The sequence below is a fragment of the Ascaphus truei genome, chromosome 9 (genome assembly GCF_040206685.1).
Source record: "Ascaphus truei isolate aAscTru1 chromosome 9, aAscTru1.hap1, whole genome shotgun sequence".
NCBI classification, from domain to species: Eukaryota; Metazoa; Chordata; class Amphibia; order Anura; family Ascaphidae; genus Ascaphus; species Ascaphus truei.
In genome coordinates, this window is record NC_134491.1 from 13,160,257 (window position 1) to 13,187,936 (window position 27,680).

General features: G+C 46.5%; 1 protein-coding gene across 1 annotated transcript in view; it reads left to right on the top strand.

Annotated features, from left to right (window-relative positions):
* The first annotated feature begins 5,543 nt into the window (after nucleotides 1-5,543).
* Nucleotides 5,544-27,680, top strand: part of BAHD1 (bromo adjacent homology domain containing 1) — a 44,775-nt gene continuing 22,638 nt past the window's right edge. The window contains 3 exon segments of the mRNA XM_075613404.1: nucleotides 5,544-5,644; nucleotides 22,292-23,679; nucleotides 23,681-23,903. Coding sequence (XP_075469519.1) covers nucleotides 22,402-23,679; nucleotides 23,681-23,903 — 1,501 coding nt within the window. The 5' untranslated portion in view covers nucleotides 5,544-5,644; nucleotides 22,292-22,401.

Consider the following 27,680-nt stretch of genomic DNA (forward strand, 5'->3'; position numbering starts at 1 on the left):
CGGTCACACACACACGCACATGGTCACGCACACACGCACAGTCACACGCACACACACACAGTCACACGCACACAGTCAGTCGCGCACACAGTCAGTCGCGCACACAGTCAGTCGCGCACACAGTCAGTCGCGCGCACACGTACTGTCACGTGCACCGTGCACTGTCACGCGCACAGTCACACAGTAACACGCACAGTCACACAGTTACACAGTCACATGCACAGTCACACAGTCACACGCACACACACACAGTCACACAGTCACACGCACAGTCACACAGTCACACGCACACACACACAGTCACGCACACACACACACACACACACACACACACGAGGAATTCACGCTTAGTGCAAATACAAGGGATGTGTACGCATGTTCTAAGTCAAATTTATTTGCGTTTTGTCAATGAAATTGTATTTTGATTTTTAATTAAAACATCACCAATACAAATACAATTTCTGTGACAAAAGTCAAAGAAGTTTCACTTACTATGCGCGTGCACAGCACACACAGCTTTTTTTGTGTGTATGGTGTCAGCGACACATTGAGGTAGTGTGTGTGGATTGTGTGTGTTACGTCTATAATAAATAAATACGTTGCAATAAATTATTTATTAACATTGTACACACACACACACACACACACACACACACACACACACACACACACACACACACACACACACACACACACACACACACACACACTTACATACTTACACACACACACACACATACATACTTACATACATACACATTACAGCGGCGCGAAATCTTTATTTTCCTCATCTTCCCCCCCATCGGCCGGTTCCACGCTCACTGCCGTGCGCGCGGCACCATTATAGTCAGCCAACTATAACTGCCGTGCGTGCGCACGGCGCAGTAAGCGTGCCCTCTATAGAACAGCCCGTACATGCACAGTCCAATTTGCAACGTGGATTGATGTTTCTCACCCCACCGCAGCCGAACGGTTTTGTTTATTATATTTTTTGCAGTTTTGCATTTTTTACCGTTCATATTTTACATACGTTTCCCAAACCACTTAAAAAATAAAAATAGGATTTTAAATGCTTTTACTGGTCTGACTTTTTTTTTTATACCAAATCAGTGACCGGGATTTAATGCATAAAACCAGTGTATGAGGTGGCTTGAAAAAGTAGTGCTGCTGTGTCCGAAGACGAGACAATTCTGAATTTGTGAAACCAGCCTCGCACTGATGAGACACAAGGTGGAAATAGCTGTCTGTGAGTAGGTTACTGGCTCTGCACTTCTTTAACCCAGGCTGTGCTGAAAAGCTGTGTAATGCGGCATGCATACGCTTATAGGGGGTCCATGTAAACATGGATAAGTAGCAAAGAGTGACACGCTGAGTTCTTATTTGCATGTTATTACCCAGAATCCCTGGCTGCAGTGGTAGCACTGTATTCTAAGGTGTGTAATATAGTGCGCACGCATGCGCTACCGTGCCCGTCAATTATAATTGGCTGTGTTAGCTAGACGTTTCTATACTAGGGACGCGCACGCGCGCACGGCCGTGAGCGGTGGCGCGGCAGACCAGGGAAAGTACAAGAGAATTGTGACGCTGTGAACCAATCACAGCGCGGACTAGCGCTGTGACGTCTTAGCCATGCCCCCTAGCCGTGTGCGTTACCACTCACCCTCTACACACGAAACGCCAGCGCCAAGTGCACATGCAACGCCCTGCGCGCCCGCACACGCACCAGCGCGCAGTATATTACAAGCCAAAGAGATAATGGGGAAAGGCAGGGTTGCAGACCTGTCTGAGACATACGGTTGGAGGTTTAAATCTCATGCATCCCGCAGTCAAGTAGGAAACCGCGATGACATCCTGCGCGGCTTCCTATTGACCCACGTGACGCGGGAAATGTAATCTTCCATGAAATACCTGCGGTATCTTCACCGGTTAGTATCTCAGGAAGCAGGGGGTCCCCGGAGCTGAAATAAACGCGGTTCCTCTGTTTCCTATATATGTAAAAAAAAAAAAAGAGAGAGGGGAGAGAAGGAACTGCTGCTTTGAAATGTGAAACAGGGTTGCCTAGCGTTCCACGGATCAGTACAAATAGATGATGGAGGAGCGTGCATTGCCGCTGGAGTCGTTCTTTAATTATAGACAGCCGTGTTAAATGGAATTTCCAGCTTCACGCACAAGGTGCATGACTGATGGGGTTTGTTTGAGAATACAGGCAGTTGGATGTGTGCAGGAGAGGAACATGTGACGGTGACTAACAGTGAATCAGCGCTCACTAATGACATCCCTCATCAAAGATAGTGCAATACTGACTCACAGGGAGAAAGTAAGGGATATGGCATTGGTTTTATTCCAGATTATATTCAGGGGTGGCCAACTCCAGTGCTCATGGGCCACCAACAGGTCAGATTTTCAGAATATCCCTGCTTCAGCACAGGTAGCTCAATCCGACTGAGCCACTAATTGAGCCACCTGTGCTGAAGCAGGGATATCCTGAAACCCTGACCTGTTGGTGGCCCATGAGCACTAGAGTTGGCCACACCTGGGTAATTGAGTTGAAGACTGAGCCACCTGTGCTGAAGCAGGGATATCCTGAAACCCTAGCCTGTTGGTAGCCCTTGAGGATTGGAGTTGGCACACCTGGCATAGATCTTTAACTGTATATGCTTACACTCTAGTACAGATGTGCCACATTTTCCACAAGGTTCTGGGAACCAGGTGAAATCTTCCTTTTTGTTTTGCAAATTGTCAGGCTCTGCAAGGAATATTATTCAGCTACATGCTGTGATGCCTTTTTTTAGAAGCTGTTTTTGTGTTCAAGTGATAAACTGGAATGTCCTATAGGCCATTCATTGAGACTGATGACCACCTGTAGAAGTGAAGAATAGTTTTACGAGTCTGGGTTACACAAGTGAGAATTATCTCCCATCTATAAAAGCAGGTGAGATCTCTTCATACTAAGGTAATAATAACCTGGTGTTGGCTGCAAACATACTTTCTGTCCCTGATCATATCTCATTCCTTGAACAGGGCAGGGCAGTTGCAATGTGGAATTCATTACCCATGGAGACTGATCGCAGATACAATATATATCTAAAAAGGTTGGACATCTTTTTAGAAAGGAAAGGTATACAGGGATATACCAAATAAGTAAACATGGGAAGGATGTTGATCCAGGGAGTACTCTGATTGCCAATTCTTGGAGTCAGGAAGTAATTTAGGTTCCCCCTTATGAGACAGCATTGGATGATGTGTCACTTGTTTTTTTTTTTTTGTCTGCATTTCTTGTGAAAATACTGTAAATACTAATATAGGATAAGCATCGGTCGTCTAAATTTAACATCGGGTGAACTTGATGGACATATGACTTTTTTCAATCTTGTCTACTATGTAACACAAATGTAACACCTGCTGGAGATTACTAAACCAAAGATCACGGGGGCTTGTATTCCATGTCCCACCCCAGTGATTTCTCATGTTCGGGCTTTTACATTGATGGGGAACTGCCGCTGACGCTTCTATCTCACTCATCATTGGCCATCTGCACTCGTTCGCATCAGTCATTTCATGGAACTTCATTTTACACCAAACGTAACGATTCATTAAGCCGCGGTGTGGGAAATTGCCTCTGATCTGGTGTCAACTGGCATCGACTTAAATAGCAGTTAACGCTGGATCAGGGTGTGATACCTCGCATCGCGGCTTAGTGAATCTTCTCCCAGAGGGGACGTTACGATGATAAAACTTCCCCGCTGTAAAGGTGATCAGCAGAAGTTCACCCACAAAATAATCCAAATGGGGTGTGAGCTTCAGAAACCAGGACAGTCTAGATTGATCCTTAATCTCATGGTAAATGGTCACTCAACCTGAATCGGGTCAAGTTTTACTATGCCTTTTTTGAGAGTAGGCTCTCACACATTTGGAGTGTCACTCAGTGGAAGTCTGTTTGACTTATGCAAAGTGTTACTCGCTGGAAAGAAATGTGTTACTACTAGAGTACTCTTTGGAATGTATCTTCACTCGCACGGAGAATTACTCACTGGGTGACCTGTTTGAATTGGGGAATATGTTGGCGGTTTACAAATAAACGATAAGAATAATAATTGTTACTAGAAGGATAAGTATTGCTTATTTGGATTGTTACTCACTGGGAAGCAGATTGTTACTTATATGAATATTTCCATTACAAAGATCCATTTATTGACCCAATGTCAGACTCTGCTGTTTCTCACACATTTAGCTGTTTGGCAGCTATGCTGTTGGCTCCCACACCCCATGTCCGTAACCCTAGAGATAACATGGTGGCAAAGAGTGGTCCCTTGGACGTGACAGGGTGACACAGAGTGGTCCCTTGGATGTGACAGGAAGACATAGTGGTCCTTTGGATGTGACAGGGTGACATTGAGAGTGGTCCCTTGGACGTGACACAGAGAGTGGTCCCTTGGATGTGACAGGGTGACACAGAGAGTGGTCCCTTGGATGTGACAGGGTGACACAGAGAGTGGTCCCTTGGATGTGACAGGGTGACACAGAGAGTGGTCCCTTGGATGTGACAGGGTGACATAGAGAGTGGTCCCTTGGACGTGACGGTGATACAGAGTGGTCCCTTGGATGTGACAGGGTGACACAGAGAGTGGTCCCTTGGATGTGACAGGGTGACACAGAGAGTGGGCCCTTGGATGTGACAGGGTGACACAGAGAGTTGTCCCTAGGATGTGACAGGGTGACACAGAGAGTGGTCCCTTGGATGTGACAGGGTGACACAGAGAGTGGTCCCTTGGATGTGACAGGGTGACACAGAGAGTGGTCCCTTGTATGTGACAGGGTGACACAGAAAGTGGTCCCTTGGAGGTGACAGGGTGACACAGAGAGTGGTCCCTTGGAGGTGACAGGGTGACACAGAGAGTGGTCCCTTGGAGGTGACAGGGTGACACAGAGAGTGGTCCCTTGGAGGTGACAGGGTGACACAGAGAGTGGTCCCTTGGAGGTGACAGGGTGACAGAGAGTGGTCCCTTGGAGGTGACAGGGTGCCACAGAGAGTGGTCCCTTGGATGTGACAGAGTGACACATGGTTGTTCCCGCCTGGCCATCCCTCCCCTTGGGTGTGTGAGCTCCTGAGGCAGAGCCCCAGCTCCGGCTGTGATTGGCTAAGAGGCGCGAGCCCATGCCCGCTCGCCCCATTGGCCCGCAGCTCCGGAGAGCGCTGCCCGATTGGAAGCAGAACACGCCGCCTCTGCTTCATTGGTCCGCCCCATGGACAAGCCCCTTTCCGATTGGCCGACAGGGATGACGCCCCCTGTGATTGGCCGGCCGTGTGAGGATCAGCGCTTGGCCACGGGGGGGCGTAGCAGGAAGGGACGGGGAGTCAGTCAGAGCTGCGGCGTAGCGGATCTCGGCGGCGGAGTAGCTGCTCACTCGCACCTCCGCACTCACACACACTCCCCTCACCATAACCACAAACTCCCCCCCACCCCCCTACTCACCGGATGGAGTGGCGCGAGACCCTCAGCAGGTACCCACGTGACAGCGCGCGCGCCGGGGGCGGGAACAGGGTGACAGCGCGCGCCGGGGCCTCACGGGGGTTAGCACGAGGACCCCCCCAACCCTCCTCATAACATCACGTGACAGGGGGGCTGACAGGTGTAACCCGCAAGTGAGGTGATACCCGGATTGTACGTCCCCCCTCCATTCCGCCCTCCCCCTCTCGTGTCGCATGTTGTGTCCCCATATTTACGCCCTAGTTTTTGCTGCACCCGCATCTTGCCCACTCCATCCCATTTTCTCTCCCTCGTCCCACGTTGCCCATCTCTAGCGATTGCGCCCACAATTTGCCCCTCCCTCCCCCTGTGTCTGCCTTTTTTTTTTTTTCTTGTTGCCCCATTGGGTCTGAATTTGCTGCTGGATGGGATAGGTGCGCCCCCCCCCTTTTTTTTTTGTCCCTCCCCCTCCCTTCCCCTTGGGGTAACTGCAGGTGCAGAACCCGGTTGTATCACAACCCTGCAGCTGCCATTGACACCGGCAAAAGGTAACCCTGCACCTGACAGCCACCTGGGTGTGATGGGAGCCATGCCCAATCCCCTGCACTGTGGCACTGAAGGAGTTAACCTCTTCTGTCCAGCCGGGTCCCCTCACTCTGCACCATGATCACTGACACCCCTCTACCCCCCCCTCCACCCCCAGGGTTAAAGTGAGGTTAGACCTCGTTATCCATAGCATGATATGGGGAATGTAAAATGGCCACCGTGGTGTAACATCGTCTCAGTAAGGAAAACTTTACTATCAACAACCTAGAGGCAGCCGAATAACGGGGGGGGGGGAGGGGGTTCTGTGGTGGGTAGAGTTGCTGCTTAACCCCTTCCCTGCCAGAGGGGCTAGCAACGCATTGCAAAGCAATGCGTTGCTAGCCCCTCTGGCAGGGAAGGGGTTAAAAATGTGTTGGTTCGGCGCACTTTGAGAAACGTTTGCTGGGGCCGCTTATCAAAAAAACCGTATAAACCTAATAATTTTTTCCCCTGTAACTATAGCTGTTTGGCTACATGATACAAGCTGGATGAGAACGCGCGGTGCATTGTAAGGCGATACGCTGTATCTATAAACCCCCTCCCACTGCCTCATTTCTAGGGGTAGTGGTGGCCTATATTAATTCTGCAGTGTCCAACTATCCCCCCCCCAGTAATAGTCTCCCCGTGAAATCAGCAGCCATATTTATCATGCGACTGGATTTTGTGAGCAGGCAAAGCAATAAGGAAATATCATTGACGTTGCAATCTACTATAAACCGTCTTTTTGTTTTGTGTTCTATGCGGTCGCAGTTGTAACCTTTTTATGATTTTCTGCGATATCTGCTTACATTGTTAACTTTTTTTTTTTTGGCCTATCTAATAAAAATGCCCTATTTTGATTAAATGCTTGTTTTTGTTAACCTGTTCGCTGCCAGCGTTGCTGGCTCTGGCAGCGAATGGGTTAAAAATCTGCTATTTTTAAAGGATTGCCCATTTGCAGCCTGAGTGCCACCTGCAACGCATATTGCAGTTGCAATGAAGTGAAGAACTGTGTGTAAAATGTTTAATAGCTTTTCAAAGTGTGCAACAGGCACACCAGCAAAGTCCTCTGAATATTTAATGAGCACTGTTTGCTTTAGGGGATTAGTTAAGTAATCGCATGTAGAGTAGATAAAAATTAAGTAGTGATTCCAACATTGCAGGGGTATGGCCTCTGCTAAAAAGGTATCTCTTCAAAATGAAAAAGGCCCCACAGAAATAATTTTACATTGTTTTCCTCCAACGTTGGAAACATCTGGATGGTTTGACAGCAACGTGTGTGAGAGAGGCTGAAAGGAATGTCGTTTTGTTACTAAGTGGGGGTGAACCTTGATTGCCCCAAAGGGATTAGCAGTTGGCCATCCAGTACCAGTGTTTGTTGCCATCAGATCTGACATCAGTTGACATGGCTACTAGATGTAAAGGGGTCAGCACAGAGTCCCACGCAATACTTAAGTGATGCAATGGAAGTGACCGTTTTTAATAGCCTAAAACTTTCAAAAGAATGAGACCTATGTACGTATTGATAAATTAGCTTTAAAAGTTATCCTGGAACTGTTGGAAAACTTTTCACCGGAAGTTGTGTGGTGTTTTTTTTTTTTTTGCCCTTATCTCTGCTATATCAATGCCCCATTTCCCCCGATTGGTGCTCCATAAAGGGATTGTCACCAAGAAAATTTAGAACTGAAGTGGAACAAAGACTGAGCATTACTCCCACAGTTTAGAGTTCTGGTTGAAAGGGAAAAACCAAACAGATTTTTCAGACATTTATTTCTGTATGTCTATATCTATATAGCATTTTATGCTGACCTTTTAAATATAGCACTGTCATTAGTTCAATATAGTCCTACATTAGAACGTACCTCGCAGCCTAAACATTAGCCCCACTTATGTAGAATATTTAATCTATATCAAAGCAGTGGCTTTTGGAAAGTGTAAGACTAAATACTGGTATTTTGCTGCAAAAAATATAGCTGAATATTGGTGTTGCTAAATTTCTACTTTTACTGACATGGAGGAATATATTACTACTTTTTATTTCCTCCTTTTTGCTGAGCACTGGATAACTGATTCCTTTTTGGCTTTTCACTCCAATCCTGTGGTGAGAATGACAGGAATAGAAAGTGTGAGAACTTATCACTCATTTTCAGTTTCACTTTCATCTCATAAACAGAGAGAGATAAGGAATGTAGAAAAAAAGTTGTGACACAATTTCTGGGGAAAAAACAATATTCATTTAAATAGCACCATACATACAGGGCAATCGGTTTTTCATGTAATGGTTTATACTGTGTATAAATATGATTTATGCAATAGAAGTGATGATAAATTCCTCCTGCTAAAAATGTATACCTGATTTATACATTCAGTTGGTCAGAATGTGTTATGTAAATGTGATTTATACGCTCATTAAGTGCATTGTGAAAATGTAGCCATAGTCACTGCTATCCGTTCCTCATCTCTCACATGAGATAAAGGCTCACAGCTTCATCCAACATGAGACAGATTAACAGTGGGCATTATACTGAGCCAGCAAACTGTACGCTGGTGAGTGATACCGTATAAACAATCTCTTCATATGTGGAAGACATGAGTACACATGAAGAGCAAACCTACCAGGTTTGCAAAATTCTGCTCACTATAATTTAATTCTTGATGACTGGTTGATGCGATAAAAGGTATAAGAACCAACAGCAAATGCTCTTCAAATGTGGTGCAATTTTATAGCTGCATCACCCCCCTCTGCAGCCTGTGTGAGTTTAGCGCTTGTGATGTTATAACCTCTTGCTCTGTGAGCAGGTGCTGCTCTTTAAAATAAATAAATGTAAATGTTTGTTTTTCTAGCGGTTTAAAACATTAATTTCTTAATGGTTACCTTTTTAGATGACAATGGACTTTGGGGAGAACTCTTGTTTTAACCTCCCGGACACTTAATATTTAAAATGCTTGTATCTCCTGAACGAAGCATCCAATTTTTAAAATAAAAGTAGCCTTGGTAAGGGAAATGTGAGCTCTCTGAAAGTAGGCGATTAATCTGAGTTCAGTGAAAACTTGTTTATGTAGATAGAGGCTTACCGATTCTGTGTGTACTGATTTTTGAGTTTGGGTGAATCATATACATTAATGATAGAAGCCAAGGTTGGGAAAAAAACATTTAGTGTCTTGAGTTGGACCTTTTTTGCTTAATTTATAGTGTGTGTGTGTGTGTGTGTGTGTGTGTGTGTGTGTGTGTGTGTTATATTTGCCGTTCTGTGGTTGAATATAAACAAAGTATTGTGGAGATGGTAAGCTGATACTTGTCAAATTCTGTTTGAGAAGATGCGAAAGTTAAGTTGTGCTGTGTCCTTTAAACTTCCAAGTTGCATAAAATCTTAACATAAAAGGGGCTTTTAAAATTAGTTATATTTTTAATAAAATAAAACCTTTAAATGATGATGCATTCCTTCATTTTGTTCAAGGCTAAAAAAAAACCATTGATTGATCTTGTGACTCATGCACAGTGTCTTTTAGTCAGGAAAATCCAGCTTTAATGTGCCGGGTCGGGTAGTAGGAACTTTCATATCTGTAGCCGCACACATTTTCTGTGTGTCAATCACAGGTACCAGTGATCTGTTTAACAAGTTAAAGCACGGTGATAGATACTTTTATTGTTATAGGGCCAATCCCTCCTAGGACTAAACTGTGTGTGTGTGTATGTATGTATATAAACACCGGTGAGGTGGGACGGGATGGATTTACTGTCTGCTCACTTTTGTGTGATATCACTGTCGTAAACAGTTTGCACAGGCAAAGCCCTCTCTCCCCTACACCGATCTTTATTGGCTCTGATAAGGATAGGGTGGCATAAGGGTTGAAGAAACACTTGCTTAACAAACACTTCCCCACTCAAATACATTTTGCTTTTTTGTCAAAGAAGCAAAAGCAGCCAAATCTTTGCTTGAAGCATGGTTACTTTTTTTTAAGCAATACAGTTACATTGTTAAATTCTAATGGTTTTGTTATTTTTTTTTTCTTTCTAGATCAGTTATAAAGGATCACACCTTTTAACAAAATAAGATCATTATATCATTCCTGACTGTTTTTACTGTGCATTATTGTAAACCTTCTAGCCTGAAGCACAGAGTGACATGTAACGTGTCCCCACGTGCTCCTTATTCCATCCTCTTTTGTAGCTTCAGCCTTAAAGAATTAACCAATTCCCAAAGCATTGCCATCAGGTCGCAGTGTCCTACATGGTACTTCATCTTTACTGCGTGATTAAGTGTGTGTGTGTGTTCATGATAATTACAGAGCGGATGGACTCATCGTTAGTGCATGTTTCTGTGTAGTCTTCAGTTTACCAGTTTGCAGACATAGGGGCGAAAAGTCTCTTTGCTTACACAGTTTGTATAACCCGTCTAAACAGTGAGAGTGTGAAGTGCATTCACTTTAAGGTGCAGTGTTACACCAGTAACATTGATATCTATCTATATCTCAAGAGTTGATATTTTGGAATAAAGTTAGAGCACATGGCCACCTGAAGCCTTTGCTATTTGTTTGTGTCAAACTTTGTGCCACAGTGGACTTTAATATTTAGTTTGTAAGAGCCCTTTCAAATGATGTTTTTACAACCGTGTCAGTCTGAAATAGAAAACTGTCTGACTTCAGTATAAAGTATATAAAGGGCAGTGGCGATTTGCACAACTGTTACGTATTTTTGATTAGGATGGATGTGTGGATCTTGTTCTGGTTATACGTATTATCTTGTAACTCTTAACACCTTCACTGCTGATTTTAGGTCTGCATCACAAAAACAGCCAAAGGGTTAATATAGCCTGAACTGGTAGAAGAAAAATGCAAATTGTGGGAGGAATGCTGCAGGGATCAGGGCTGTGTTTTTATCAATTAGTTCAGTGGTCACTGGTTTTTATCTGGCACGAGCATAAACTCATTTGACTTTGATTAGTGCAGAAAATGATTCCACTTCCTTAACAAGGGGAATTACTCCAATGTTTCCTCATTGTTTGCATTACAATCCCGGCACCTTTAGCAGCGAAAGACTTGAAATCTAGACATTGTTCTCCCTTTGTGTTCCTTACGGCTTACCCTAGACCAGGGGTAGCCAATTCCAGTCCTTACGAGCCACCAAACAGGTCAAGTTTTCAGGATACCCCTGCTTCAGCACAGGTGGCTCAATCAGAGGCTCAGTCGAACAGTGCCTCTGATTGGGCCACCTGGGCTGAAGCAGGGATATGCTGAGAACCCGACCTGTTGGTGGCCCTTGAGTACTGGAGTTGGCCACCCCTGCCTGCCCTACACACTGAGTTTTGTTTGTTGCAGTGGGAGATGTTCAGATGCACCTACTTTTTCATCCACTTAACCTCCTGGTTGCTGTAGGGGTTTGGGATTTACAGGGATTATGTTTATTGTACAAGTATTGCAGCCGTTGATAAATAGTACCCACAGTGTGTGCCCGTAATATGAGGAATTTGGAAAGCAGAGGCTTCAGTTATGTGTCACCCTGGTGTACAGAGAAGAGCTGTAATTTATGGGATTTTTTTGGCAGTTTATCCTGAAACTGTTTGACAATTCAGGGGAAATTTGCAGAATTTGTGTATCAGAATTTGTGTATCAGAATGACGTATAGAAGTCAGGTGCACACACTTTGTACTGCAGTAATGAGCGTTCCTATTAGTATGTCTATACATTTTTGAAACATGCTTTAAAACTTTTTGCTGCCAAAGAGGAATCCAGCGCATTGCTCTACAGAAAGGCTTCACGTAACCCCCAAAAATCATCAAAATTCACGATGTATAGAATAAAAGACAAAAAGCCTCAGTGCTACATCCAACTTGACAAATTATATAGTTAAATACTTATCTGTTTGTCTTCTCATAAGCAAGGATCATTTAGTTCAATTCTTTGGCCAAAGTATTTTCATCCTACAACCACGTCACGGGACGGCCCATCTGTATGTCCTAACACTGCTGTACCTGCAAAAAGCGACCATAAGCTCTGTCACATTAGGCATTGGACATAATGCAGGCGACGGCGTGTGCGGCACAAACAAATGCATGTAAGTGCACCATTCTGGCCATGCGGCGCGCTATGTGACGCGCGCAACAGGATTTTGAGTAGACAAAATGTTTTGATTTTTCGCGCGACTCCCGCGCCACTGCCACGTTGCGTTAGAGCCAATCTGGATGAACCCGCCTTTTGACGCCACGCCACACCTCCCCGTCATGCAAGTGATCTAAATCCAGAGATTGCTCAGGCGGCAGGCGCGCACTTCCATGCAATCCGTTGCGCGCTCCATCGTGCGCGCGCCTGCACTATTGCCGCAGCCTAAAATGTAGCACTAGTCCTTTTTGTCTTTTTTGATCTATACATGAGCTCACAATCCTAGTAGCACTCCTTTTAACACACACACACACACACACACACACACACACACACACACACACACACACACACACACACACTGTGGTGGATTTGGGTTCTGAGTGTATTGGAACTGTGTGTTACAATATTCACTATGCAATGGTGTGTTTCTGTACGCTATAAAGCAGTGTAAATTAGCAGGGGATGCTGGTTTCGTGTGTTTTTCAAAAAGAGTGATTAATTTTGAACGTGTGTGTGTGTGTGTTATATATATATATATCTATCATAATGTGGGTGTTTTTTCTCTAAGTAATAAAGATTTAGATGGTGTGGAAGTTCTCAGTCATACTCTGTACAAATTGCATTCTGGAGAGGTGTCCCTGGGTGGAAAAGCACTTTTTTATATGCATTACATATAGACCACGGATAGGGAATAATGATCAATTTCATTAACCGGTCTACTGGGATACGTTGTGGTTTGAATTCATTGAGTTTTGCATAGTAGCAATGTTTTGTAATCTGCCACCATCCCTAGGGTATTCATTTCTTGTCAACCACTGGTATTTGGCTTCGAGTGTCCTAATGGTTTCATAGAAATCTGTCCCACAGGCTTTGATGTCTCCTTAATCCATTTTTCTGTAACTCTTTAATCTGAAACCCATTTGAATTTGCCACTTCCATCTCTGCTGAGAGACAGCAAATTCTCCTTTCAAAGAAGAGGGGCTTTCTCACGGTTCCCATGCGTCTGCTCCAATCTCGCTGCAGTTCATGACCCCTTGTCCTAACGAACAAACATTATCATTATGAGCATATGTGACCTTTCCCGGACTGCAGTTATGGCAAATGTTACTTGTAGACACACTCGCATGTGCACTCCAGATGTTTAATAGATACACCTGCCCATTTACTGGACAGCAGTACCCTGTCTGCTTTGTGTGCACATATTTAACACTCATCTAGTATTAAGAAAGCAAAGTCAGAAAATGAAATGATTTGCTGACTACGAGAAGGATTTAAATGGAGAAAAAAAAATCAGAAATTGGAGACTTTTACATCTGCTTTATGTGTAATGTAATTCATTAATAAAATTGAACAGAGAAATTAAAATATTGCTATATACATTTATATCTATATAATTTCAATCACTCTTCCAAATCCCCCAAGTTAATACACACATTATTATGGGGTTTTAGCGTATAGTAGATTAAAGATTTACAATTTGTTAAAATAATAGATTTGCTGCAAGTTGTAATACCTTTTAGGGGACATACAGCTACTAAAACTTTGCACTCAGATGTTTCTATTTTATTATTTTAGTTCAATTACATATATGCAGTCTTCACAATAACACTATTTAATCCCCCCCCAATACTTTATTTTTATTTTCAATTCAGCATCAGTTCTTATTACATGTTAATCATTATTGATGTACTTTAGTGATGTAATATACAGTACATTTAATGTCCTCAAAATGTTTTGGGGGTATAATCATGGGGGAGGAGGGGGGCGGTTGGGTACCTTTTTTTACATGTTGCCTTGTATATAAGGATACATTGAGAGTGTGCAGGAAGGGCAGTAGAGTCCCAGTCCCGCTGAGCCTTTTCATATTTTGGTGCATCAAGCATCATCTATGTCCAGAGGGTATCTGCGCATTGTTCACCTAATCTGCGAGAGGATTAATGTTTTGGTTTGTTTGGAAATAATTTAATGTGAATTGAAGCTGTGTAGATTTGCCATGTCTTTTTGAATTGTTCTGTGTTTTCTCGGATTATACTAGTTACGTTTTTTCATGGTGTATATGTCCCATACGATGGTGACCCATGTGGATTCCTGAGGGACTCTCTGGTTTTTCCAAAATAAGGGTATTGTGCATCTGGCTGTATTTAATAATTGGACTGCTAGTGCAGGGGTGCGCAAACTGGGGTGCGTGAGATTATCTGCGGGGGGGCACGGGGTTTACAGAGGCCCCACGTGCTTCCCGAAGGCATTTAAATTAATTGCAGGGGAAGCGCGCGAAGGCCTCTCTAAACTGTACTTACCTTGGTTCAGACGTCTTCTGGAGACACATAGCCATGTGACGTCACGTTGCAGAGCGGGGACAGCCAGCAGGGGGGCGCAGGAGAAAAAGATTGCGCTCCCCTGTTATAGTGATTTCTTGGTCTTTATCCTGGGATCCGATCTCTATATTGAGGCGTTTTATCCAAGGGTCTTTGGTATCTTAATGTTGCATATATTGTTTTGTTAGATATGACATTGGACCAAAAAGGTTAGATCCCCGGACAACCCCACCATATATGGAGCATAGTTCTTTTTATCCCCACGTCCTCTCCAACATCTGTTTGCTTGGAAATATCTTGCTTGGTTTTGCAGGTTCTTACTTGGTTTTGCAGGGGTATAGTACCATCGAAACATCATTTTATGTAGGTTTTTAAAAAAAATGTTGACTGTGGTTGCTTTGCTGTGTTCCCCATATTGTGCGCCATTCTTTCATTGGGACTTGTTCATTTAATTCTATTTCCCATATTTGTCTGTATTTTGGTTTAGTTGTACTATCTTTCTCTAAGTTTTTAAATGGGGGGAGCGGTTGTGTCCTGTTGAGCTGAAGTGGAGAAAGAGATGGATTTAAATGCTGTATTTTATCGGAGAATGTTGTTGTTTTTGGCTTTGAGTATATATAAAATGTTTGGGTTGCGTATAATGCCATCATTCAGATTCTGGCCATTGATCTTTCTCTCTTAGTGATGTGTGCAATAACACTTTCATCGTAAGTGCAGTTGTTTTATAGAAGCTATAATGAATTCTGCTATTATCAGACTGTAGGGGTGTCTGCCACTGGATCATGAAAAAACGGGGTCCCTTTTGGTAAAATAAAAGGTTTAGTAAGACAAAAATATACTATAGAAGTGTACACGAGGTCCACTTTGAGCTTTTTGTAAATTGCATATTGCCATCCTGACTCCGCCATGATTTATATTTGGGTCCAGTCCTTGTTTTTTCACACTAGTCTTCAGTATATTCCAGTTCCCCACAACTGGGCAAAAACAAATGATCATGAAAAAGCTGCAAACTCTGTCACTAAAATGTCAATAACTTCCATGACAGACTCGCAGCAATACCGCAATAATACATACACACCGACTTATAGTAAATGTTTTATTATCGCGATGAATTTCAATCAGATCGGTATATTAGCTAACTCTAATTACCCATTACAAGGCAGTGGAGATGTCTTCCCCACAACGTGCTGGACTGTATTGTCCGCACGACACATAAGGGCTGTTATATAGAGTCCGCGCGCGCGGCACTTATAATTGGGCTGAGTTTAGTCAGCCATTCTATAATAGGGCCGCGTGAGTGTGGAGCTGGCCGACAGTGTGTGTGTGTGTGTGTGTGTGTGTGTGTGTGTTAAATAAATAAAAATTATTTTTATTGTGCAACTTTTTTTATTTAAAAAAATATTATTTAATTCATTATTAACTCACACAATCTCTGCACACATACACATACAGACACAGTACCTTCACTCACAGCATACACACAAAAGGCGTGCGTCACGTGCGTTCGCATAGGCGCGCGCCCGCACCTACTATAGGACAAGCCTAAGGCTAAGGCCCCGCTCCCAGAGTCAGCGCACCTGCGCTGCTGACAGGCGGTGCGCTGAGATACACAGACCGCGATCTGCGGTCTGTTGGGAGCGGGAGCCAGAGCGGGAGGTGGGCGGGAGGTGGGAGGTTTGATCGGGAGGTGGGCGGTTTGACAGGGAGGGGGGGCGTGGCTTGAGCGGAGGGACCCGCTACTCTCCCCCCCCTCCCTCCACGGACTCGGGCTGGAGCTGGAAGGTAAGTTTAAACACACACACGCAGGCACTCATTCATACACGCGCACACACACACACACAGGCAGGCACTCACGCACTCATACACACACACACGCGCGCACACACAGGCAGTCACTCACGCACTCATACACACACACACACACACAAAGACAGAGGCAGGCACTCGGGCACACACACACACAGACAGGCACTCACGCACTCAGACACATACACACACAGACAGGCACGCACTCAGACACACACACAGAGAAAGGCACTCACCTGCTTTCACTCCACACTCCTCCCCGCTCCCCGAAGCCTCTCCTCCTCCCGAAGCCTCCCCTCCCCATTGGCTCACAGCCACACACGTCACGCGTCAAAGCTAGAAAACACCATTCTCTGGTGTCTCCAGCGGCTGACGCGCTACAGCGTGTAATCAGCTGTGCAGCCAGTGGGGACCGGGACCGGCTCGCGAGGATTCCCCTGCTGGTGGGGAACTCGCGACCCGCCGCCCGCGCCAACGAGCGCAGCGGGACCGAGGCCTTAGTCACCTGGCAAGACATGGTGTGGCTTGTATGTGTACTTCAGGAATCCAAATAATAATGGGCTCGGTTTCGGTTCTCCCTGCGTTGGAGTATAATAGTAGGTTACAGAACTTGTCTAACTGGGTCCTGTACAGTCCTTACGACAGGGCTGTCCTCGCATCGCTTGTAGCACTGCAGCACACTGCCTCTGAGGTGTTGCTGTGCTCTCTCTGCAGTCCATCCTGCGCTAACCGCACTCTGTCTGCTCAGCCACCACGAGAAACAGACCAAGTAGTATGTGTGTCTCCCTGTGGGATCCTTATAGCGGTAAAAGTGGCATAAGAAGGTAATGGTACTGTGTGTTGCTGCAGGAGAGGTTCATTCTTTCAAAAGCAGTGACAACTTCTGACACTACGTTTCTGATGTGTGTTGTATGAACAAGAACCGCGGCATCCCGTTAGACATCGGCTGTATTACATATTTAAGCGCAAGCTTTTTTGAAGTGAAACTTCTTTAGTGGCACCTGTGATGGGATAAAACTGGATGGATGTGGGGCGAAATGTGAAACGGAAGTGACGTCACGTAATGGACGCAGCTCCGCTCACATGTATCGCTGCCGCCGCTCCTAATCGCTGCCGCACCCCTCACCCTCCCACACACCCCACACCCAGTTGCTCACATGCGGCGGCGATAGCCGCCGCTCCTAACTGCCGGTGTTCCGCCGCCCGCTACCATGCCGCGCGCCACGCATGCGCAGAAGCGGCTGGCAGCGACGCCGTTCCCCGCCCGCTGCCATGCCGCGCGCCACGCATGCGCAGAAGCGGCTGGCAGCGGCGCCGTTCCCCGCCCGCTGCCATGCCGATGGACAGGAGGGAGGCTGGCACCGGCGCCGGCTCCTAACAGCCTGGGAATGGGGGGGTTTGAGCGCGCCGCCGGGGGGTGGGGAAGGGGGGAGCTTGAGCGGCCACGCATGCGCAGAAGCGGCTGGCAGCGGCGCCGTTCCCCGCCCGCTGCCATGCCGATGGACAGGAGGAGGGAGGCTGGCGCCGGCTCCTAACAGCCTGGGAATGGGGGGGGTTTGAGTGCGCCGCCGGGGGGTGGGGAAAGGGGGGCGCTTGAGCGCACCGCCAGGGGGGTGGGGAAGGGGGGAGCTTGAGCGCGCCGGAACCCCCCAGACCCCCACACACTGACTGACCCCCCCCCAGACCCCCACACACACTGACTCCCCCAGACCCTCCACACACACTGACTGATCCCCCCAGACCCCCACACACACTGACTGATCCCCCCCAGACCCCCCACACACACTGACTCCCCCAGACCCTCCACACACACTGACTGATCCCCCCAGACCCCCCACACACACTGACTGATCCCCCCAGAGCCCCACACTGACTGACCCCCCCCCAGACCCCACACACACTGACTGACCCCCTCAGACCCCCACACACACTGACTGATCCCCTCAGACCCCCACACACACTGACCCCCTCGACCCCCACACACACTGACTGACCCCCTCGACCCCCACACACACTGACCCCCTCGACCCCCACACACACTGACTGACCCCCTCGACCCCCACACACACTGACTGATCCCCTCAGACCCCCACACACACTGACTGATCCCCTCAGACCCCCACACACACTGACTGATCCCCTCAGACCCCCACACACACTGACTGACCCCCCCAGACCCCACACACACTGACTGACCCCCTCGACCACCACACACACTGACCCCCTCAGACCCCCACACACACTGACTGACCCCCCCAGACCCCCACACACACTGACTGACCCCCCCAGACCCCCACACACACTGACTGACCTCCCCAGACCCCCACACACACTGAATGACCCCCCCAGACTCCCACACACACTGACTGACCCCCCCAGACTCCCACACACACTGACTGACCCCCCCCCCCCCCAGACCCCCACACACACTGACTGACCCCCCCCCCAGACCCCCACACACACTGACTGACCCCCACACACACTGACTGACCCCCCCCAGTCCCCCACACACACTGACTGACCCCCCCAGACACTGACTGACCCCCCCCCAGACCCCCACACACACTGACTGACGCCCCCAGACCCCCACACACACTGACTGACCCCCCCCAGACCTCCACACACACTGTCTGACCCCCCCCCAGACCCCCACACACACTGACTGACCCCCCCCAGACCCCCACACACACTGACTGACCACCCCCCCACACCCCCCCACACCACCCCCCCCCCCCCCACCCCCCACCCCCCCCCCACCCCCCACCCCCCCCCCCACCCCCCACCCCCCCACACCACCCCCCCCACACACCACCCCCCCCCACACACACACCACCCCCCCCCAGACACACACCCCACACACATACACACACACTGACATACATACACTGACTGACTGACTGACTGACACACACACTGACTGACTGACACACACATACTGACTGACTGACACACACACTGACTGACTGACACACACACTGACTGACTGACTGACACACACACACACTGACTGACACACACTGACTGACTGACTGACACACACACACACACTGACTGACTGACACACACACACACTGACTGACTGACACACACACTGACTGACTGACTGACTGACACACACACACACTGACTGACTGACACACACACACTGACTGACTGACACACACACACACACACACTGACTGACTGACACACATACACTGACTGACACACATACACACACTGACTGACACACACACACTGACTGACTGACTGACACACACACTGACTGACTGACACACACACACTGACTGACTGACTGACACACACACACTGACTGACTGACACACACACACACTGACTGACTGACACACATACACTGACTGACACACATACACACACTGACTGACACACATACACACACTGACTGACACACATACACACACTGACTGACACACATACACACACTGACTGACACACATACACACACTGACTGACACACATACACACACTGACTGACACACATACACACACTGACTGACACACATACACACACTGACTGACACACATACACACACTGACTGACACACATACACACACTGACTGACACACATACACACACTGACTGACACACATACACACACTGACTGACACACATACACACACTGACTGACACACATACACACACTGACTGACACACATACACACACTGACTGACACACATACACACACTGACTGACACACATACACACACTGACTGACACACATACACACACTGACTGACACACATACACACACTGACTGACACACATACACACAAGGAATTCACACTTAGTGCAAATAGCTAATACAGGGGATGTGTGCCGAGCACACGCATTATAAGTCAAATTTATTTGCGTTTTGTCAATCAAATTGTATTTTGATTTTTAATTAAAACATCACCAATACAAATACAATTTCTGTGACAAAAGTCAAAAGTTTCACTTACTATGCGCGTGCACCGCACACACGTTTTTTTTTTTTAGGTTGGTTCCATTTTAGGAATTTTTTATTTTCTAGAAACATAATGAATGTAAGGTGTCAGAGTTTACAGAAGGAAGACTGTGGGATTTGCTTCAAAGCTGGAGAAATTACTAATAGGTCAAAACGCAACTGTCCATTTTAGGTTGCAGGAGGGCAGAGCAAGTCCAGCTACAAAGCAGCCTTTCTGATTTGTTGAAGTTTGGGGTAATAAAAAGGAAATCCCTCCTAAGATAGCATCGAACTCCAGAACACCTTTAAAAAAAAAAATGGCCAAATATCCGTGGCATGAGGGTTTGTACAATCTTTATCTAAGGTTATGTGGTGATTACAGTCTGCTCAAAGCGGCAGGTACATTGTTGGCCTTGCTCTGTCTTTTGTTTGCACGGTTCCATCATTAGTCAGGCAGCTAAATGCAAGTATCTGCTATGCATGAATCCAGTGTTCCTTGTAGAAGAGCTATACAGTACTCCTCCTCCTTTTTAACAAGACCGCTACATTTGCAGGCAATTTCATCTTTCTTTCCTCCCCAAAATAACATTTTCACATTCGCGACTGTTGTATAAAAATTAATCTATTTTCTTCAGATCCGTTTAATTTGAATGTTATTACAAATGATCATTGTTCACTTAAAACTAATAAGGCTGTCATCATTAGCTAAACAAAATCTCTGCGTATATAACCATTTACTGTCTTATTACAATAGGGATGAAGTGACGATTGTTAAAGCACTCTACGAAATGTGGTTACTATAGAGACCTAGTGTAAAAAATGTTTAAAAATACATATATTTGTCTGGTTTTTTTTTAGAAAAAGTGTAACGTGTTGTACATGTCGTTGCCATTAGCTCCTCTGGACCTGGGAGGGACTCGTCCTTTTTGAAAGTTCTCGCCACCTGCTATAAACCTGCATTTCTCCAGCACACACATGGACATTAGAACTCGACCATTGTAAAAGACACAATACAATCAATCGGAGAGTGACAAGGGCAGAGGGGTATTGTGACTGGAGACAGAGGGGGTAATGGCAGAGAGCCCTCAGCAGGGTATGGAGAGAGCCCTGTGGTTCCCTCAATTAGTCACGCTGACTTTCCAGGGAATTCACAACGGGGAGGGTTGGTGGAATTGCAAAAATGTTTTGCTGCTCCTCCAAAACCACAATGTGCAACTTAGATGGGGGGCGGGGAGGAGGAGGTATTGCATGCAGCAGTCTGACTCAGTCCTGTGCGGCTTCTAGCAGCAACAGCCCACACGCACTCCGTGCTGTCAGATTACACCCTGCTGCCACTACCAGTATTACGTTGTTGATGGGATTCCAGTGCTGATAAAGCAGGTGCTTTGCTAGTGTACGCTACGTCACTGTTAGCAGCGCTCATCTGAAACTCTTCCTTAAAATCTCTTTGTGCAACGTGATTTGGGGCTTTGCTTTTCAGGGAAGCAGATAATTACCGTAGTAATTACAAAGGCTATTCGTTGCTGTGAAGACTCTGTTTTGGCTTTAGAAGTATTTAGCAGCATGGTTTACCTTTTTGAAGCTTTTTATTCATTTGATCACTGTATATTAGAATAGAAACTGAAACGATTAAAATTGCCTTTGTATCTTTGAATGTATACCATACATCTTGGGTTGGGCAAGCAAATTAATGGATATGTCTGATCCTAGTATTAAAGTATAAAGACTTGCTGAACTCCATTCCGTTTCCAATGTTTTTAATTCAAATATATTGCTGGCCCAATTACAGTTCGTGTTGAATCAGCTTTGCTGTGGGATTTTAATATCGTGCACGCTGTTTTAGGAAGAACATTTACTATATAATGCTGAAGTTGTATGTTTTGCTGTACATAGAATTTGTATTTGGTGATGCGAGAAGTATGTTGACAATGGGGTTTGGTCAAAGGCCTCCTACTTTAAAGACGGGCATTCTGCCCTCGATAATGCTTATTCCAATTTTAAATAAGATGTTAGGAACTTGTCTGCTTTATGAATGACAGTAGTAAGACTGAAGAACAGTTGCTTATCTATTTATTTCTGTTTTCACAGGTACATGCATTGATCGTCATGTCTGAAAAGGAGTATTGTGTTTTCTACTGAAAAACAAACAAACCGCGGGTCCTACAGACCTAAGCGTGTTATAGACTGTGGGTTGTAGGATGGATAGCACCCAAACGGATTTTACAGGTCCGAGTCTCTTTACAGACCTAACCTGTCAGGGAAGGATTCAAAGTGTGGGCAAAGGAACATTGAACCAGGAAATACGGAAAATGTACCCATTGCGTGGGCGGCTGTCCCCAACCATGAACGAGAAAACCTGCACCGTGGTTCTTACAAGACTAGAGGATGTGACTGGATCAAGCGTCCTGGAGAGTCAGGGTGGGGCCACAGCAAGCATCTCTTGCTGGGTGGATGACTTTGGCACTCTAAAAGTTCATACTGGGCTTCCTTCACAAACTCAAAGGAGCAGTTTGAAAAGGGAAACCTTCTCAAGGGTCTCTTCTGGGATGGATCCTTGCCGGGAAATCCCTGAGCCCAGAAAACGAAGACTAGCTTCTCTCAATGCAGAAGCAGTGAATAACCTGCTGTTTGGGAGAGGAGATGTTTTTTCTGCACGAAGAGTTCGGAAAGATTTTGGCAAAGTTGGTGAGAATTGCAAGTCCGTGGGAGATTGGTCTTCTTTAAAAAAGCCAGAACGTCAGCCGTTTAGGAAAAAGAGCAGACCGAAATGCATCACCTCAGATCGGATACCGGAGGTCGTCTTTGACGACAATGTGAAGAGAGAGAATAGTGGAGTTGCGTATCCTCCCGTTCCAAAGAGATTGGCAAGTCTAAATGCAGTGGCATTTCTGAGGCTCACCAACGAGAAGGACCATCCTCTGAAGCAGAGGAGCAAATCAGATGGAGACGATGGCCGGTCTACAAGCAGGTGTTCCAAGTCCAAGTTAAAATCAACCAGGTCCAACAAGAAGAGCTGCATCAAGTCCAAAAAGGAAATGTTGCATAAGAAAGCGGAGGAACCGCATGGCTGGCCAGGGGCACCCAATGGGGGATTTCTGAAACCAGAGCGTCGCGACACTTCTAGGTCCTTGAGGAAAACTGAGGGCGTCCACGTGGAACAGTCTTCCAACTACCATGACGGCTCAGAAGCCTTGTACCACAGACTGCCTTTACTAATGGGGGGGCAAGCTTCAATGAAGCCGGAGTATGGAAGACCAGGTGAGAAGTCTCCCACTCCTAAGCAGGAGTTTCAACAGCCCTCCTTCCCAATGCAGCAGCTTCACCACCTGCCTGTCCCAGGCAGCCCCACAGATTGTACCTGTCTGTACGACTCCTCCGAACTAACTCATTTGGGTGGGACTTGCGTTTCTTATGGCCAAAGTGGATCACCGTACAACGGCTACTCTGATTTCTCCATGTACCCGAAAGACCAAGTGTTTTTCTCCGCCAATGACCTGTGAGGAACTCTTGATTTCACAGAGCTCCTTACCTTCCAGTGGAACATTTCAGCATCTGCCATGGTGCAAATCCCGGTATTTTGGAGAAGACCCTGGGACAAATATGGACAGCCTTTGTGGGGTAATGAGGCTGCCTCTTGGCAGGGTCAATAATATGCACAAAGGACGTCATTGCTATCCATACAAGAAGCCTTTCACTGCAGGTATGTACTTGACACACTCTGACTAGTTGATATTTCGTGCTCTCCTTACTACTTTGCTTTGGTAATGGTGTAGTTTGTACTTCAAAGTTCTAGTCGCTGTGTCAGTTGTGGAGGTACGTTGCAGGTTGTGATGCCTTTTACAAGACAATAAAGAATTCTTAATGTATGGATGTATAGTGAACAGAGCAAGGTTGGCCAACTCTAGTCCTCAAGAGCTACCAACAGGTCAGGTTTTCAGGATATCCCTGCTTCAGCAAATGCGGTGCAATCTTTGAAAGAGCCACCTGTGCTGAAGCAGGGATACCCTGAAAAGAGCTACGAACAAGTCGGGTGGAGGGCTGGAGTTTGCTGCACCTGGTGCAGAGCCTTGCAAACCTTGCAGGTCCCTCCTTTAAGTGTACTTTGGCAACGGTGCCAGATCTTTTGTGTGTGTCATTGCATGAAATGTTTTCCTTGTAAACAAACGGGCAGCATTTGAAGAAAGGGAATATTTTTTTCAGTGTTTACTTTCAGCTTTTGTTAAAGCAGCAGTCCACACTGATCGCCATGTGATCACATTAAAACAGCAGTCTGAGCTGGTGGCTATTTACTCTCTGCTTGCCCATTCCAAAACTACTGTTAGATTTTAAATGTGATGCTCTGCTCAGGAGACAGACACGTTAGATAAACGAGGTGTCCGGGTGGAGCTCTCCCCAGAGCCCAGTTCAGCCTAAAGGTCACTATGTTGGCCTCAGAAACCAGAGTTTTTAAGAAAATCATTGTTTTTAAAACTATAACAAAAAAGCAGGGCGCAGGATACTAACATAATGAATTAAACTCTTATTGGGTGGGGGTAGGGAGCATTGCTGCTTTAATGTATTGCAATTCTGTAGAATACTGCTATCCAACGTGCGTCTGTACCTTTTTTAAGCTGAGTGTCACATCGGCATTTTACTTAATAGAAACTTGGCCAATAACAGTAATGTCACCTAAAAGAAAATGTCATTTTCTTGGTGTCCTTGATACTTCTGAATGTCTCTGTACCGTGTGTTCTATGAATTGCATTCTTTTACAGGCTGCATGTTCCGCCTGCATATTTATTGTATAAAGCTGCCTTCTCCATGCTATTCAATAAGGTTTCTGTTATCACCCGTCTCAATCGGCAGGGGGGAGGGACGACGACTGTAGTTTTATAAAAAATGAACATAAAACCTAAATTAATATGGCTGCCAAGCACCCCTCACTTAGTGGAATCATTGGATTTCAAATCATCTTTGGTAAACTCAGGATTAGACAACATCTCTGATATGACCCTTTTGTAACCTGCATGGAAAACAGCTGTGTGCTTCCTGCTGGGGTGGATCAAGCGCAAATGAGCAGTAGGAGTTGCCATGTGACCACTCTACGGCAGGCTTTGGGCCTTTTACAACAACATAAAAATCATCTAGGTAAAAAAAAAGTGTATGAATCTGCTTTTAATGGGCATAAATTGTAGCTCACCTTTTAAAGGTAGGTCATTTTTATGAGAAACGGCTCCTTTTAAGCAGCATAGGATGGTACTGCTGTATTGTGGTGTTTGTCACATATTACTGCTGAAAGGAGATAAAGATAAATTGATCTTTGATAAATCGTTGCAGCTATGGATATTAAAACAACATTTCGTTCAAAAGCCTGTTTAAAAAATTAGTTATGTAGTATTAGATAATTATAATTAGTATTAGATATTTACTGCATTCATTTTTATTTCATTTTTTTTTTAAAATCCACTCTTTGTGCCATTTAATAATTGTTGGTACGCTTCCTTGGGCTACAACAACTAGTTGGGATGCCCCACCATTTCCTCTTGACATAGGCCGCCATGTGGCTGCATGCCCTGGGACGCCTGCTCTGCGATTGGCAGCTTAGGTAATTGCATTGCCATAAAGGCGAGACGAAATGCCCCTTTATATACCTCCATAAACAAGCACATTTGAGATTTAGTGGTGAGGACGGATACCACAGTGATTTAGGTGCGACTAGTTTCACACCCACCATAGGTCTAAGCAGGGTGCTCATAATGCAATGTGTCCTACAGATTCCTGTTTCTTTACATCAGGGGCGGCCAGCTCCAGTCCTCCAGGGCCACCAACAGGTCAGGTTTTCAGGATATCACTGCTTCAGCACAGGTGTCTCAGTCAAAGACTGAGCCACCTGCGCTGAAGCTGGGATATCCTGAAAACTTGACCTGTTGGTGGCTCTTGAGGACTGGAGTTGCCACACTTGCTATACATTCTCCTCTCTTTCCACACATACAGTACATGGTGTGTGTCAGAAGACCTTAAAATTATCTTTCGAAAAAGTGGGAGCGGGTAGCACCACTACTGATGCAGGGTCCTTAAAGTTAAGGGGTTATAGAAAGTAGCACACGCTGTGTAGTTACCAGGTTAGGCAGCGGCATGCAATGCGTTGCTTGCTTCACTGGCAGGTAAGGAGTTAATGGCCTTTTACGAAAAAACAACGTAGTTGGAAAAGGCAAGGAGATATCTCTGCACCCTTTAAGTGCCAGCGAGGTTGGGCGAGCCCTCCTCTTCCGGGCAGAAAGCCCATGACGTCGCTACTATGTCACGGGGGCCCCTGGAGTGCCGATCCTCAACATGTGGCTACGTCCCAGGGCACTCGGGTGCATACAAATAATGGCGAGCAACGTGGCTGGCTTCTGTAACCCCATTTGCCGGCCAAGCTGGAGAAAGACCCACTTGTAACAGTTTATTTGGGGATTTGTACCTTTCCCTTGCATCTTTCTGGTCACGCTCCTCCAATAATGTCTTAGGCTGCGCTTACAGTGCCGGCTACGGATGACGTCTCCTGTCTCCGTAGTCCAAGCGAAAGTTGTAATTTGCGTTTGGAGACGTCTCTAGCTACAAGAGGAGTGACAGAAGGCAGAGGGGCGGGGACAAGAGCAAGGGGGAAGGCAGAAATGGAGAGGATTGTAATTTCTGTTTGTATGCTGAATTTACAGTACTTTTACTTTAAATTACGGGAGGATTTACTATTTTAAAGTTGTTCACACACACTCACACTCACTCAGAGCCGCCAACAGAAATCATGGGGCCCAGGACAAATGAAAGGAACAGGCCCCCCCTCCCCCCCCCAACCCATAGCGCACCTACCACGGAATTTTTTTTTTTTAGCATACAACTTTTACTTAACCCCCCAATACATATAAAAATACAACCCCAATAATATAAAACGCTGCACCCCGGTGCCGGGTCTCTCGGCAGCGGCGGAAGTCAGCTGGGCTAGGCTTCCGCCACGCCGGCGTGAGAGCGAGGCCCGGCGCGCACACGAGCAGGCCATTGTGGGACTGAGAGGTGCCTCAGCGGGGCAGGGCCGGCAGCAACTGCTGTGACCTGCAGCCGGGCCCCTGCCACCCCCCGCAGTTCCTTTCATTTGTCCTGGGCCCCATGATTTCTGTTGGCGGCCCTGATCTCACAATCACACACACTCACACAATCCCACACACTCCCCCCCCACACACACACTCCCCCCCCCCCCCCCCCCACACACACACACTCCCCCCCTCCCCACACACACACCCCCCACCCCACACACACCCCCCCCCCCCACACACACACACACACACACACACACACACACACACACACACACACACACACACACACACACACACACACACACACACACACACTCCCCCCCCCCACACACACACACAATCCCCCCCCCCCCACACACACACAATCCCCCCCCCCCACACACACACACTCCCCCCCCACACACACACACTCCCCCCCCCCCACA